This window comes from Bufo gargarizans, chromosome 6 (genome assembly GCF_014858855.1).
Source record: "Bufo gargarizans isolate SCDJY-AF-19 chromosome 6, ASM1485885v1, whole genome shotgun sequence".
In the NCBI taxonomy this organism is placed as follows: domain Eukaryota; kingdom Metazoa; phylum Chordata; class Amphibia; order Anura; family Bufonidae; genus Bufo; species Bufo gargarizans.
The window spans coordinates 226,742,712-226,758,670 of NC_058085.1; the positions used below are offsets into that span (position 1 = coordinate 226,742,712).

Genomic DNA, 15,959 nt, shown 5'->3' on the forward strand with positions numbered 1-15,959 from the left:
ACTCAAACAATTGTTCGTGTTTGCTTCAGGGTAATAAGGCAGTTTTAGTTGTGTCCGCCAGTAGGTAAATCACCGAAAATGTCCTCTGGCATCCATCAGAGGGCACCAGGCAACACAGGGGTCTCAGACTTTGGGCTGGGTGTATGTACATTTTATGTTCTCAGCATTTGTGGTTGTGCTTATTACCACGTGTTAGTAAAATTCTGTTTTGGCAAAAGCTGGTGTTGGAGTTGGTTTCCTCGTTAGTGACTTCGCTGTATCCTAGGGAGTCCACCCCGGTACACGGCTTACACTATTCTGCATCATACATTGAAGGCTTATTGAGAAAATACCTTAAAAAGAGTCACGAGCCAGAGCTAGATTTATTTGCTCTATGGTATGGATGGCTGACATCCTAGTTTCTTGTGACCAACAAACAAGAGAATGCACTGACTGGACATGCCTAATTTGTTCATGGAAAAGGGTTTCAACTGATTTCAGTCCTTCTACAAATGAGCAGATTATCTATTCTCAACACATATGTATGACCAGCAATAAAGACAAACAATGTTCACATCTATCCTGTGATCTAAACTGGTTCTTTCTACATGTATAGACAACTCATACAGTACCTTGACTACAGTGTCTATGGTACAATTCACAAACCTCCCTTTATTGCTGCTTTGTCATTGCTGCTCCAGGCTATTGTTGTAACAGGTCAGTCACCATACATCAAGGAAGATTGCAGTTCTATCATTTGCATCATGGGCTTGATTTTATCTGTTTTAAGGGAACTTGGCTTAAAGTAAGAAATCTGACACTGGGTGGAGATGCCATTAAGGAATGAGAAGGGCATGATTTCATTTTATGCTTCACATAGTCACACAATTTAATCCATGCAGGTGTATAACTTAGGCTACTTTCACACTTTTTTGTGCGGATTTGTCATGGACGGATAATACAATCGTCTGCATCCATTCAGAACACATCTGTTTGTATTATCTTTAACATAGCCAAGACGGATCCGTCTTGAACATCATTGAAAGTCAATGGAGGACGGATCAGTTTTCTATTGTGCTAGATTGTGTTGTGTCAGTGAAAATGGATCTGTTCCTATTGACTTATATTGTGTGACAGAACGGATCAGTTTGGCTCAGTTTCATCAGACTGCAAGCAGCATTTTGGTGTTCATCTCCCAAGCGGAATGGAGACTGAACTGATGCAAACTGATGCATTCTGAGCGGATCCTTTTCCTTTCAGAATGCATTAGAATTAAAATGATCCGTTTTGGACCGCTTGTGAGAGCTCTGAACGGCTCTCACAAATGGAAAGCCAAAACGCTAGTGTGAAAGTAGACTTACACGTCAGAAAATAAATACTGCTACGATTGCACAAATACAAAAGGTAAAGAATAATCAGTTTATTAAACGTTTAGCCTGAGACACATGGCGTGTCTGTATCCATATCACTAGAACTGCTCTATTGAATACATTATTTATACATTCTGAAACATATGTATAACTCTAGAACTTGTGTGTACATACACAGAGACTTACCTCTATAATGCATTGTTTGTTATGACACACGTTTATGACACTAGCGAAGGATGCCAATACAACAGATAATGAGAATGAACCATTTTAGATATATACAGTCAGACCTCCCTATAGGCATAGGTTTATACCATAATCAGTCTTTGTATACCTGTAAGTACAGTATCTCTAGCGATACCTCAATAAATACAACGAGAAAATAAATAACATTTCAAATGCAATAAATAAATATGTACATACATAGAAGAAAAAGAAGACGTACACCAAAAACATGTATAAAATAATCAAGTGGCATATGGATAGACAATCAGATGTGAACATATGTATCTGACCACACATATTGTTCTAGAATTATGTACACTGTCAGTTTCACTTTACAATTGATAGTAAATCATTATGAATCATGGCCTTAACCAAACCAATCAGATACAGAGATATTATTTTTTTATGTGATTCGTTGGGTAAACTCTTTGAAAAAACAAATCCAATATTTTGGTGCTGAACATATATAAGAGTGAAGGCAATTGACCAAATATTTGACCAGTACAGTAAGATGAGGTGGTAGATGAAATGGCTTAAAGTGCTAAACATTTATGAATGTGCCAATGTGTGTTGAATATTGCACTCGATACCCTTAATTAGGTCTACAACATCACTAGTGGATCCAGAAGAGATCAACTGGACCAAGTGGCAGATTGTATTCAACCTGGCTATTATACATATCTGACTCTAATATCTTGTTTTCAAAGTTAAAAAATTGTGGACATGACCTAACTTATAAGTTTTCTTTAAGGTAATTAGTATTTTGGGTTTGAGGTCCTTTAGTGAAGTCCTAGTTTTGACGGTTATGGAAAACTAATACAGGAAAGCCCCCAAACAAGTATATTTATATTTACATACATACAACTATGTACATGCACATATACTATATACAGCATCGGGCTGAAGTCCCCTAGGCCCACTAGGGGAAATGATTCTGAGGGTTCACCCACTGTGTATATAGGACCTTAAGTGCCCTGTTTAATTTGGGGTCCATTATTATCAGAGCTCTGGTACTCTGGTGGGCCAGTCTGACCCTGACTATTCATCTTGTTTATGCATTAGGCATAAATACATGAATATAGCTGCACATTTAAGTGATAGCTATGTATGATAGCTTGGCAGTATCAAAGGGCCCTAGCAACTAAAGGAGCCAAACTAACCTGCTGGCTGCCATCATCTACTATCCAATAGTTACTGCATGGTGGTATGAATTTCCCTTATAAAATCAGAATGTCCTATGTAGTAAGAATTAGTGGACCAACCTGGTTACCAGCATGGTGCCCTTCATTAAACAGGCTTATAAATGTATAGTCCCTAGTTAAAATTTTGTTCCTCCTCACCCATGGATCCACTAAATATATGGTATGGTCTTGAGAGGCTGTTTAAAGTTCAGGGACCAGATATGGTGGTCCTAGTGACAACAGGAAAGTTGATTTGTAAAAAATGTTGGCTATTGGATATAATTCTTGTGGGCATTAAATCATCATGAAATAGCTTTAACAAACTTATCCGGTGAGTGACTGGCACTGCATCTCTACACCCAAGGCTACAATGTCAACTAGCAATGCTATAACTATGTTATTTCTACATAGATATCTGGATATACTATAAAGCAGTAAGATCATTTTAGACTTCACAAACCTGCAGCTAAACTTCAGTATTTTATGACAAACATCAGGTTCAGTGAGGGCTGTTCCCTTTACAAATGTAATTGTCCTATGCACAAGTTTGTCATTGACATTATGTTGCTGGGACATAATCCACCAAATCAGTTTTGAATGCATTGACTCTACCTTGTTTACCAAAGTCTGAGAAGAGAGCTCGTTAGTCATTCTTTATTTGCTACAACAAATACATGGCTGGAAAACATTAATAAAATGAGATTTTTACAGGGAATGAGCTATTTGACTTTAAAACGAAGACTATTGTTCAAGCAGAAAAGAGTACCTCTCTTCACTGACTACTATTTCTGACGGGAATCTGGGAACATCGCAGAGCAACAACAAGAAATGTATGGCATACAGGTAGCCAAGATTGTGTTTGAAATTATGCTTAAGAAAGTTAAAATTTAATTAACTGTATAAAATAAATAGATTTAAACTTTGCATACATATTGTCTATCAATAGTAGGTTTGTTAAATCATTCTTCTCCTCTTCCCTATGTGTTCAGTGAGTTGACATGGTAGGTTAGGCCTCTTGACAACCAGATTGTCAAATCAGATTGTCATACTAGAATAATAAAAGTTGTATTCTGACTGGTTATGAGACCTGATATTTTTATGATCATAATATGCCAGAAGAGAACTCGAGCTAGTAGTGTTGTGTGGACATTGACAGACAAACAAACTTACTCAGTACTTATTATGAAATGATAGCATTTAACAATAAATAATTATCAGAGAGCTTCTCATTCATGAGTTCTCATAGCAAAATATCATTGAATGTATCATTGTATGAGCTGTCTCACTGGTTCATTAGAACCTGTTTTCTAATGTAATAGTGGGGAGAAGGGATCTCTGTTTTACACAACTCACTTCCATATCTTGCATGTTCATGGAAGTACAAAGACAACCAGTATCACTGTATGGATGCCATTTCCTAATCTTTTTTTTTTTTTTGTTGTTATACAATTCCTAGCACCAATAGCAGCATCAACATGCAACAACTTAAGTGTCCTCCATCAACAGTTGCTGCTTAGAATAATCCTTTGGAAATGAGCCGACCACGAATTGCCCCCATCACTGGGACCCCCGGAGGTCAGCTGTTATATGTGGAGAAATTTGCATTGACTATTGCATTTTTCTGCGGTGTTATAACAGGAGAAATTAAACATTTCACATTGCCAATTCAAATCAACATATTATCTGTGCAGTAAAAGAAAGATCTTCCAAAGCAAAAGAGACTCTCTTTGAGACCACTCTCCTCCCTTTCCAAGAGATGAGTATACTGAACAGAAGATCTCTCTGGATTACCTCGTAATAGAATTTGGTAGAGTAGATGAAATTCACTTGTCAAATTGGACTACACTTTTAAAAAGGTACAACATCATATAGTGGAAGTAGAGGATCTATGCAACAGCGTGTTGACCTGTCAAATACATTTTTGAGCCATCAACATTTTATTATAAAGTTCAGTTTCTCAGTTTACTTTTACACCATAGAAACCTCTATATTTAAAAAATAATATTCTAGCAGTGTCATTTGTTCCATGCCAGCTCAGTTGCATCCATACTGTTTGAACCCTTTTATTATGGGCAGCTGTGGCATGTGATCGGAATCTGACGAACTGTCCACAGCCTGCTCTCCTCTGTTGACAAGTCAGTCTCTCCAGAGTAACTGACTTGGAGCTTGTTCACATGACCGTTGCCCCTCCGTGCCCGTGCTATGGACCGCAAATTGCGGTCTGCAATACACGGGCACTGACCGTGGGCCAGCCGCATGCGGATTGCGGACCCGTTCACTTGAATGGGTCCGCGATCTGTCCGTTCCGCAAAAATATAGAGCAAGTTTTATCTTTTTGCGGTGCGGATGCACGGAACGGAAGCCCCTGTAGTGCTTCCGTGGGGTTCCGTTCCATGCTTCCGTTCCGCACCGCATCTCCAGATTTGCAGACCCATTTAAGTGAATGGGTCCGCATCCGTGATGCGGAATGCACACGGCTGGTGCCCTGTGTATTGCGGACCCGCCGCAATACAGCAATGGAGGGGCAGCGGTTGTGTGAACGAGCCCTTACTCTGAACTATAGGTTAATTAAATCATTTTTCAAAACCGTCCTGGCTGCTCTCTGACACTTCCCCTGTGCAACGAGGGTCCCCTACTTGCTCCTCTGTATGACCCTCCATACATATGGTTCTGCTGAATATATAATTTCTGATCTAAGGGATCAGGAGGGCAGAAATATAATAGGCAACTTTATACAATCATTAGGTAAAAAATTCACCTGACTCACATTGCCTGTGTATACTAAAGTATCTGTGTGTGCAGAATCTCCAGTTTATTCTATGAGATGCTGCTGTCCCCTGTATTCTGTGTGCAAATGAGCAGCAGAGGACAGGTAGGCTGAAGCTGCATCTCATAGGAATGCAGAGACTCTGCAATATGAGTTAGGTTCTATGTCACTGATCTATCAATTGCTATCATTAGACAGGATTCAAAGCAAAGCAAGTTCAGTGTTATGAAACTCCACGGTCCAGTTTCTGGCAAGCTGGAAATCTAATAGGAAATGTACAGTAGGTTGCATTGGACAAGCCATGTCAGAGGGGAAGAAGGATCAAAGACTGCAGACAAGCCATAACTGGCACGTGAACTAAAACAGATAGATACAAGGAATACATAAGAGCCTCTACAATATTTCGCTACTGGTTCTTTAAAGACCAAAGATACACTGGGTCATAGTCAAAATTATCTGGGAATCCAAAACCCCCACATGTAATTAAAAAAAAAAGGCTTAGAGTGGCATAAAAAGAAATTGGCTGAGGGGGGACTTCCTGTGTAATGATATGCACAAGGAAGCATGAACCTGTGAAAACAGCATGAACCCATGCTATCTTATGTGGTTGATAAAGGTCTTTAATGATGAATAACCAGTCAGTCGGGTTATGGCTTAGGCTTCAGCTATTTATGAAACATCTTTCCACCTCTAGCAATTTTCTTCAATTTTAGTTTTGAGAAAGAAAATATTGTGGGAATTCTACGGACTTAAGTTTCAAACTTTGTAAAATCATGACATCATTTCTACCATGTGCTGTGTTTGGCAGAGTTCAAATATTCCATATTTTGCTCATTGATAAGGAAGCTACGGTAAATGCCCAAGAACTGTAATTCTGAACTTATCACAAAGTACATTATTGTGGCTTAGACTTCCCTCTTGATACCGAATAAATCACAAGGTTATACTATGCTTGTGTTCCATCAGTCTCGTATATTTAAAAGCCATGGGATTCCATTCGGAAGGAGACCACTGCTGGTACTTTCCTTTTCAATCGATTAAAGTCCTTTGCTGACCTCCATAGCCAAATCTGCAGCTCTTTGAGAAGCCAAAAGTCCTCCATCTTGCGTAGAAAGTCATTACTCTTTCCAAATCCTAAACCTGGAGGAGAAGAAGTGGCCAGTTCAGGTGGGGGATTGTATCCCAGTGAAGACATTACCCCAGCAATACTAACAACTAGTCCCTGTAAGCTGGTACAGAATCGACCCAAGCTCCTTCGTAGTTCAGTTCGTGCTACTTCACCATCAATTGAGCGCAAGTAGCAAAGAAGAACACTGTACGCCCGATGGTTTTCTGCCAATCGCAGACTGTCATTCAGATTCCGCCACATATGAAGGTCCACTGAGGCACTAGGAATAGTTTCTGGTCCTATAGCACGTGGAGGGTTGAATTCAGGATCGTTGAAAGGTGGACCAAGATAATTTAGCTAAAGGAAGAAGAAAGAAAACAAAAAATAAAATGTAGAAGATTATGATCACACATTAAATTATAAATCTGTTCTTTTCACAAGAGTCTCCCTCTTTCACTTATCTTTGCTAGTTAGTGATGGGAAATATTAGTTTTCGGGCTATTTCACGAACTTTTGGCCTACTATTTGCGATAAATTTGAGAATTCGTGATTTTGTCACTATTTTCTTGATTGCGAAAATCGGCAATAAAATATGCACGTATTGCGCGTGCAATACAGGCGTGGCTCACTTTTGCTACATTTTTCAAGCTGCTAGAAGTTTCCTGAAACTGGAGAAAATGCACAGTACAGTAATTCCTATCACACTACCTAACACCCTACACTGGAACCTGTCTCCCACTAACTATCTGTATTATATATATGAGCTAACTAACTATCTAATGTAATTGGATAAGGAGTAGGATCCAGATGAAAGCACAGAAATGTCACTGTTCTCTCTCTCTCTCAGAACTGCAAAAAAAACACCAGAAAAAGACTGCTGGGGAGTTTCTTACATAGTAAAGGGGTAGGCAACTTTCCTATTGGTTGCTAGGGATGTTGCTAAACTCTAACAAAGATATTACAACCTTCACATTAGCCCACAAGCAAGAAGGGGGGTTACTGATGAAAATAAAATCTAGAATATTCGCGGTTATGAACATATAGCACTATATTCTACATCTTTGCGAATTCTCAAAGTGCCGCGATAGAAATTTGCGATAAAAATTTGCGCTCAACACTAGTAACTAACAAAAAATATTAGTGGATAATAACTTAGACAATTTTATAATCAGAATATAAAAGTGTTTCAGAATGTGAAATGTGGAGGATTGGTGAGGTGAGTATGACTTCCTTTTTTTAAACCTGACCTCTTGCCAAAAATATTTGACTCGCTTGACAACCCATTTAACCTACATTTATGTAGATTTAACAGAAAGTTTGTGAACTGTGACAAAGTATAACCTGTCATGTTACTTAATTTTATTATAATTTCTATAGACTGGCTGGGTCATATTTGATACTTTCCCAGAGAGAATGGCAGGCATGTCTTGTTCTCCCCATACATACATACATATCAAATTTGACGGTGATACTTGTTCTGTCTGCTTATGTAACATCAACTTGTTTATTTGCATGTTATATAAATAGCTGGCAATGTATACTGTATATCACTAAGAGCTACTCATTCTGCAATCAGGTCCCAGGGGAGTCATGGTGCATTCTTGGTAGTGTAAAGAGAAATGTAGAGGAGTAGAGCAAAATGAGTCGGATAGAGGGGGGGTGCAACCTTGAAGACATAATTATTTGTGAATATGTGTATATATACAGAAGTGAGTGTTTATGTCAATATACACATAGATACATGGATCCAATGACACCTTATGCCTAACCTTTGTATACAGAATGGCTGATTGTTGCCTTGGGGAAGTGTGTAGTTGTGCAAGGGTATCTGAGTGTACACACAAAGTGTATGTGGATCTACACACGGAACTTTAATGTTTATGCATCTACATTCCTGAAACAAAACACCAGGATCAATCTCATCACACAGACTGCATTGGTTTGCCATGAGTACAAATATGAATCTCATGCTGGTAACCTCATTTGTGGTTTTAAGTACAAAATCAAGCCTTTGCCAGACCCCATACAATTTATGGGCCCCAATGTTTACTTTCCATTCTGAGAATAAGTTGTAAGAACTTCAGAGAAATTTACAAAAAAAGCTCACAACATATATTAACATAGACAAAATTATATTTATTGCATAGCTCCATTACAACATTAAAAATTGAAACCATCACCAGTAAAGCTGAATTTAAAGGGGTTTACAATTTTTTTTCTTACTGATGATCTATCCTTTGGATAGATCATCAGCATCTGATCAGTGGTGGTACAACATCCGGGACCTCTGCCGTTTGAGAAGATAGAGGCACTCACAGTAGCACCGTGGACTTCTCACTGTTTACTGCAGGCCAGTGACATCACAATTATTTCACTGCTTAGCCATTTCAATTATTTCACTGCTCAGCCTAATTTTCTTCAATGGGGTGGAGCCGCGGCCAGGACAGTGAAAAAAATCATAACGTCATTGGACTGCGGTAAACAGCGAGTAGGTTGTGGCGCTACTGCAAGCAGCGCTGCCTTTTTCAACAGATGATAGCCAGAGTATAGATCATCAGTAAGAAAAAACATGTAGAACCCCTTTAAGAAGGTGATAGGCATAGCTAAAGGTGGTTAATCAAGAACCACAATTTTTGTGTCCTATGGAAGTCTATCTACTTCTCTCTAGTAGGTCTAATACTACAAAAAAATCATAGCTTCCTAATAAAGCTTCCTCTGCCACAGTCCACCACCCAAAGATTAAAATAGTGGAAATTGGATGGATATCTGTATCTAATTACAAGCAAAATATATATCATTATGGGCCATATCTGTCACGACCATGGTCATGGTCGTGACTCCTGTGTCTGCATGCTGTTGCCTGCGGTCTGGTGTTGTTGTTCAGCCACAGGTGAGGGCTGCTAGTATGTTGCCTCACTTGTGGTTGCCGCTGGCAACATGTGGTTGTTTTGCAGTTTGGCAGCATGAGCTGGTGCTGGGCAGCTTGCTGCAATGTGCATGCGGTTGCACCTGGCAACCTGCCTTTATATGTGTGCACATTCCCTGTTTGGTGTGCACAGAGTTTGAGTTGTGTGCACTTCCCCTTTAAGTTGATGTCTTCCCTTCCCTGGTGTTGAAAGGGTTAACAACTTCCTGGAGTGTGTGCATGCTGGATGCTACTACTGATTCTTCTACAGATAAGTTTGTTCATTCATTTGTGTTTTCCTGTTTGCTGGATCCTAGGTGACCCTGACTCCCTCCATATTTAGTGTAGGGAGCCTGTGGTCGTGTCCCCTCACTATTATAGGGTGTTCAGGTGTCAAACAGTCGAGGAACGAGTGTATGCAATCATCTACCATAGAGATTTTTGCATAGGCTGAGCAGTAAGGGAGAGAGCCAGGGCTGTTGCAGGGCTAACCCTTTGGTTCCTTAGTTTTGGATCCAGTCAGTCGGATCTTCATTTTGTGTCTTCTAGTTTTCTGTACACCTTCCGTGACAATATCATGAGCAATACCTTAAAATAATGTTATAAGCTGAATTGAAATATCCAACAAAAAGACAAAAATATGGATTGCACATGCTATACATCGATCTATCAATGCTTCTCAGCACAATTAGCATTGCTTTTCAGTGTAGTTAATAGTATGTAGCCCCATATTCTACATATTGTACTTGAGGAATTTGTATACATTTTGATCAAAATGCATAAGCTTGCTCACCACGTCAAGTTGCCTCTACAAGAGGATACCTGCTCTAATTTGGCGCGGCACCACTTGGAGACCACAGACAGCACTGCACCAGCAGGAACTAGGTTATTGGCCTCTATGCTATTAATTACACAGAGAAGCAATGCTAGACGGATGCATAGCATGTCGATTTGTGATCCATGCTTTTCTGTTTTTGTTGGACACTTCATATGCTGAATTAATCCTGGATAAGAACCTGGGATGTAGTAGCCACAAGGAATTTAAATTCCCCTCGGCAGAGTTCTTTAAAGGGACACTGACAGGCCCAAAAAGCATATTTAGGGGTATATATGACAGTATAGGTCTTATAAAGGGTATTAGAATCATCTAAGTATCCCCCCTGTCCACCTCATAAATGCAGTAAAAAGAAGTTTTATAACCTGCTTTCCTGGCGTTCAATCTGCCCAAGGGGCGGTGCTTCATATCAATTTGCGCCCAGCCAGCCTCGCCACAACTGCCGTTTGAAGCGCCGCCCAGCTCATCAATATTCACTGAGCTGGGCGGCTACTCTGAAGCGCTGTACTAGTGTCCCCGGCCATCTTCAGCGCATGTGCCCGGCACCCTCACTGGTCGGGATTGCATTGTGCGTCTGTTTTATGCGCATGCGCCGGGCACAGCGCATGCGATCCCGGCCAGTGAGGGTGCCGGGCACATGCGCTGAAGATGGCCGGGGACACTAGTACAGCGCTTCAGAGTAGCCGCCCAGCTCAGTGAATATTGATGAGCTGGGCGGCGCTTCAAACGGCAGTTGTGGCGAGGCTGGCTGGGCGCAAATTGATATGAAGCACCGCCCCTTGGGCAGATTGAACGCCAGGAAAGCAGGTTATAAAACTTCTTTTTACTGCATTTATGAGGTGGACAGGGGGGATACTTAGATGATTCTAATACCCTTTATAAGACCTATACTGTCATATATACCCCTAAATATGCTTTTTGGGCCTGTCAGTGTCCCTTTAACACACTAATAGCGCTTTTTAGATATGGAACACGGGTTGTTTTAAAATGTCTATATTGAAGACACATAAATTTTCCAAACTGATCAGAATATGCACTTGCTAAATTATACTCTGTAATTGCAGCTTTATGTGTTTTATGCAAATAATACAGTTTGGCACTCATTTGACAGAGAACATCCTCTTTTCAAAACTTTCAATAGATGGTAGGTTGTTGACACATTGACATCAAGACTTTACCAGAGTCTCATTTATCCCACAGTTATTAATGATGTCCAGGAATGCAACTTTTTGTTATCATGTACAGAATCAAGATGAAGATTCCTACATCTGTACATGAGCCGCAATGATGTCATATTTTGCTGTTGAGGAATCAGATGTATGAGCAAACAATACATTTGGATAATTAAATTGATACGACCATTGTGGTCAAGTTTCTAATAGCTGGACTACTATAAGGCTGTAAGGTTGGGGCGTCATATAGACTTTTTGTAGAATTTCGATTTTGAAAACCGATTGAATACAGGTCAATTTACAGCTTTGGACTGCTACAAAAAGTCTAGGAGAGCCTTTTACACTATGCTGCCTTAAGATTAGGCTAATTTATGATGAGGAGAGTGCCTGGTGTAAAAACTACTCTTTTCTGTGTTTTTGATCTGGTTTTGTTTCACAATAACTGAAGGAAATCACTGAATAAAACACTGAGGGCTTATGCACATCTTGCGGATCAGATGTGAAGTGAACTGCACCCCTCTATCTAGAATATGTTGGGCAGTGGCGTAACTAGAAATGACTGGACCCCACAGCAAATTTTTTAACGTGGACCCCTCAGCAAATTCTTTGCAACCCCCTTTCATGCAACGCCCACACATGTGGCTAGTCAATATCACTCTATCAGAAAAGGCTCAGCAACAGTAAATTAAACAGTGAAGTGTGTTTTTAAACATTTTGTTTAACCCCTTCCCAACCAGCGCCGTAATAGTACGGCGCTGCTGGAAGTGACTTCCCAACTAGCACCGTAGTACTAAGCTGCACTGATCGGGTGGGTGCAGGGGCTGCACCTGCCAAATCAGCTGCAGGGGACCGGCTGTTTCCGTTAGCCGGACCCCTGCTGTATGCACTGGCATCGGTGAAAACACTGATGGCGCATTAACCCTCACTATGCCGTGGTCAGCTCCCTCCCGGTCCCTATCGGGTACCCGAGCTGCTGTGACAGGGACCTGATGGCTGGGACGGCTTCCTTAGGGCTCTTTCACATAGAGTCGTCGGGGGCTCTATGCCGGAAGAATCCTGATCAGTTTTATCCTAATGCATTCTGAAAGGAGTGAAATCCGTTCAGGATGCATCAGGATGCCTTCAGTTCCGGAACGGAACGTTTTTTGGCCGGAGAAAATACCGCAGCATGCTGCGCTTTTTGCTCCGGCCAAAAATCCTGAAGACTTGCCGCAAGGCCGGATCCGGAATTAATGCCCATTGAAAGGCATTGATCCGGATCCGGCCTTAAGCTAAACGTCGTTTCGGCGCATTGCCGGATCCGACGATTAGCTTTTTTAGAGTGGTTACCATGGCAAAGTGTAGCGGGGGAGCAGCATACTTACCATCCGTGCGGCTCCCGGGGCGCTCCAGAGTGACGTCAGGGTGCCCCACGCACATGGATGACGTGCTCGCAAGGCACGTCATCCATGCGCGTGGGGTGCTCTAACGTCACTCTGGAGCGCCCCGGGAGCCGTGCGGACTGTAAGTATACCGCTCCCCCGCTCCCCGCTCCTACTATGGCAACCAGGACTTTAATAGCATCCTGGCTGCCATAGTAACACTGAAAGCATTTTGAAGATGGATCCGTCTTCAAATGCTTTCAGTACACTTGCGTTTTTCCGGATCCGGCGTGTAATTCCGGCAAGTGGAGTACACGCCGGGTCCGGACAACGCAAGTGAGAAAGAGGCCTTAGGCATCATGCTGCCTTCCCTGTTAGCCTGTGAGATCCAGTCCCCTGGATCACACAGGCAGGAAGGCTGTAGGTGTATAACAGTGAGTAATACACTTACAGCCAATCCATTACAATACAGAAGTATTGTAATGCATTGTAAAGGGGATCAGACCCCCAAAAGTTGTGGGGGAAAAAGTTTAAAAAAAGTTAAAAGTTTTGCAGAATATTTTTTTTTTAGTTTTAAGTACAAAAAAGCGTTTTTTTTCCCCATAATTAAGTAAAAAAATAATTGTAAAAAATAGAAAAAAAGGAAAAGTATACATATTAGGTATTGTCGTGTCCGTATCGACTGGCTCTAAAAATATCACATGATCCATCCTGTCAGGTAAATTCAGTAAAAAAAACAAACAAAAAACAGTGCCAAAACAGACATTTTTTGGTCACTTTCCCTCACAAAAAGTGTAACACCAAGCAATCAAAAAGTCTCATGTACCCCAAAATTGTACTGATCAAACCTCCATCTCATCCCGCAAAAAATGAGACCGTACCTAAGACAATAGCCAGAAATATTTAAAAAAAAGGCAGTCAGAAAACACAAAAACAAGATTTCTTTCTGTTAAAAAATGCATTTACTGTGTAAAACTTAACAAAAATTAAAATAATAGACATATTGGGTATTGCCACGTTCGTAACAAGTTGCTGTATTAAAATATCACACTATATGCCCCCTCTAAAAAAAAATAAAAAAAATACACCAAAACCTTTTTTTCACCTTGCCTCACAAAAAGTTCACTTCATCCCGCAAAAAATGAGCCCCCACATAAGACAATCACTCAAAAAATAAAAAACAATAGCGCCCATAAACCAATCCATCAAAATCTACGCTGCAAAAGCATTATGTTGCTCCTTCCATTCTGAATCCTGCCATGTGCCCTCCCAGAAGTTTACCACCACATATGGGGTGTTGCCGTATTCAGGAGAAAATGGGCAACAAATTATGGGGTGCTTTTTCTCCTGTTACCCCTTGTGAAAATTAAAAATTTGGGGCTAAAGCAACATTTTATTGGAAGAAATGAAACTTTTTATTTTCACAGCCAAGTGTTTTCAAATTCCGTAAAATGCTTAGGGGGTCAAAGTGCTCAGTAACCCCCTTAATATATTATTTGAAGGGTGTAGTTTCCAAAATGGGGCCCAATAACCATTCTAGAAAAATCTGCCTCCAAAAACCATATGGTGCTCCTTTCCTTCTGACCACTGCCATGTGCCCCAACAGCAGTTTACTACCACATATGGGGTATGTCTGTAAACTGCAGAATCAGAGTAATGCATATTGAGGTTTAGTTTGTTGTTGACCCTTGCTGTGTTGCAAGAAAAAAATAGATTAACCTGAAAAATCGGCATAAAAAATGAAATTTTACATTTTGCCCCCATTTTCCTTAAATTCTTGTGGAACACATAAAGGGTTAACAAAGTATGTAACATCAGTTATGAAAAATTTGAGAGGTGTAGTTTCTAAAATGGGTGGTTTCCATTATGTAAGTTCCTCAAAATTGGTGCTTAAAAAAATTGTTTTAGAAATGTTGTTTAAAATTTGAAAAATTGCTTCTAAACTTGGAAGCATTCTAATGTCCTAAAAAAATAAAATAACATTTACAATATGATTACAATAGGTCGAGGTGGCTCACTTGTAAGTAGCTATGGTATAGTGCTACAAGCTCAGATAGAGGGGAACACCCAACCCTCTGTTGGTAGGTAAGGCTACTTTCACACTTGCGTTTGATCGGATCCGTTCAGTACGGATCCGTCTGCATTAATAACTTAGAAAAATTTCTAAGTGCGAAAGTAGCCTGAGCGGATCCGTTCAGACTTTCAATGTAAAGTCAACGGGGGACGGATCCGCTTGAAGATTGAGCCATATGGTGTCATCTTCAAGCGGATGCGTTCCCATTGACTGACATTGTAAGTCTGGACGGATCCGCACGCCTCCGCACGGCCAGGCGCGTTCAGCTGTCCGCCTGGCCGTGCGGAGGCGAGCAGAGCGGAGGCTGAACGCCGCCAGACTGATGCAGTCTGAGCGGATCCGCATCCATTCAGACTGCATCAGGGCTGGATGGAAGCGTTCTGCTCCTCTCGTGAGCTCCTTCAAACGGAGCTCACGAGCGGACAGCAGAACGCTAGTGTGAAAGTAGCCTAATAAATATGAGAAAGTGAGCAAGCACTCAAGCGTTTGGTCTCAGATTTGCACTTTGCACTTGTTATAAAATCACAATATGCTCATATATTCTCTGGTGAATTCAGGTAACACTGTTCCTGGAGTCTCGCTTTAAATTTCCACTTTGCCAATATATAAGTGAAATCTTTATCGGTATTTGGCTTACCGTTTAGTCCAATGTCTCCCGGTCGCTTGGTGTAGAGCTCGGAGTATTTGCCGGCGTCCCTCGTTCCTCTCCTCAAGCTAAGCAAGTTCAGATCTCACGGGAGTAGCTCAACAGATCGCGGGAGCTCGTACGCTCTATACCGCGAATATCTTTGCGTTTTAGAATCGGAAGAAGGTAAACCCGTTCTTTTTCCTTTTACTTCAAGATTCTTTCTGTATGTCCATATAGTATTCTGGAGGACTTTTGTTGTGGGTACGTCCACTTATTACACCAGACGCATTTCGGAATGATTCACTCTCCCTTCCTCAGTGGTCAAGTGTTTACCCGCCTAGCCAGGGCCGGGGG

General features: G+C 41.0%; 1 protein-coding gene across 1 annotated transcript in view; it reads right to left on the reverse strand.

Annotated features, from left to right (window-relative positions):
- Positions 1-5,145: 5,145 nt before the first annotated feature.
- Positions 5,146-15,959, reverse strand: part of CLCF1 (cardiotrophin like cytokine factor 1) — a 147,192-nt gene continuing 136,378 nt past the window's right edge. The window contains exon 3 of the mRNA XM_044298849.1: positions 5,146-6,987. Coding sequence (XP_044154784.1) covers positions 6,499-6,987 — 489 coding nt within the window. The 3' untranslated portion in view covers positions 5,146-6,498. The remainder of the gene's footprint in view (positions 6,988-15,959) is intronic.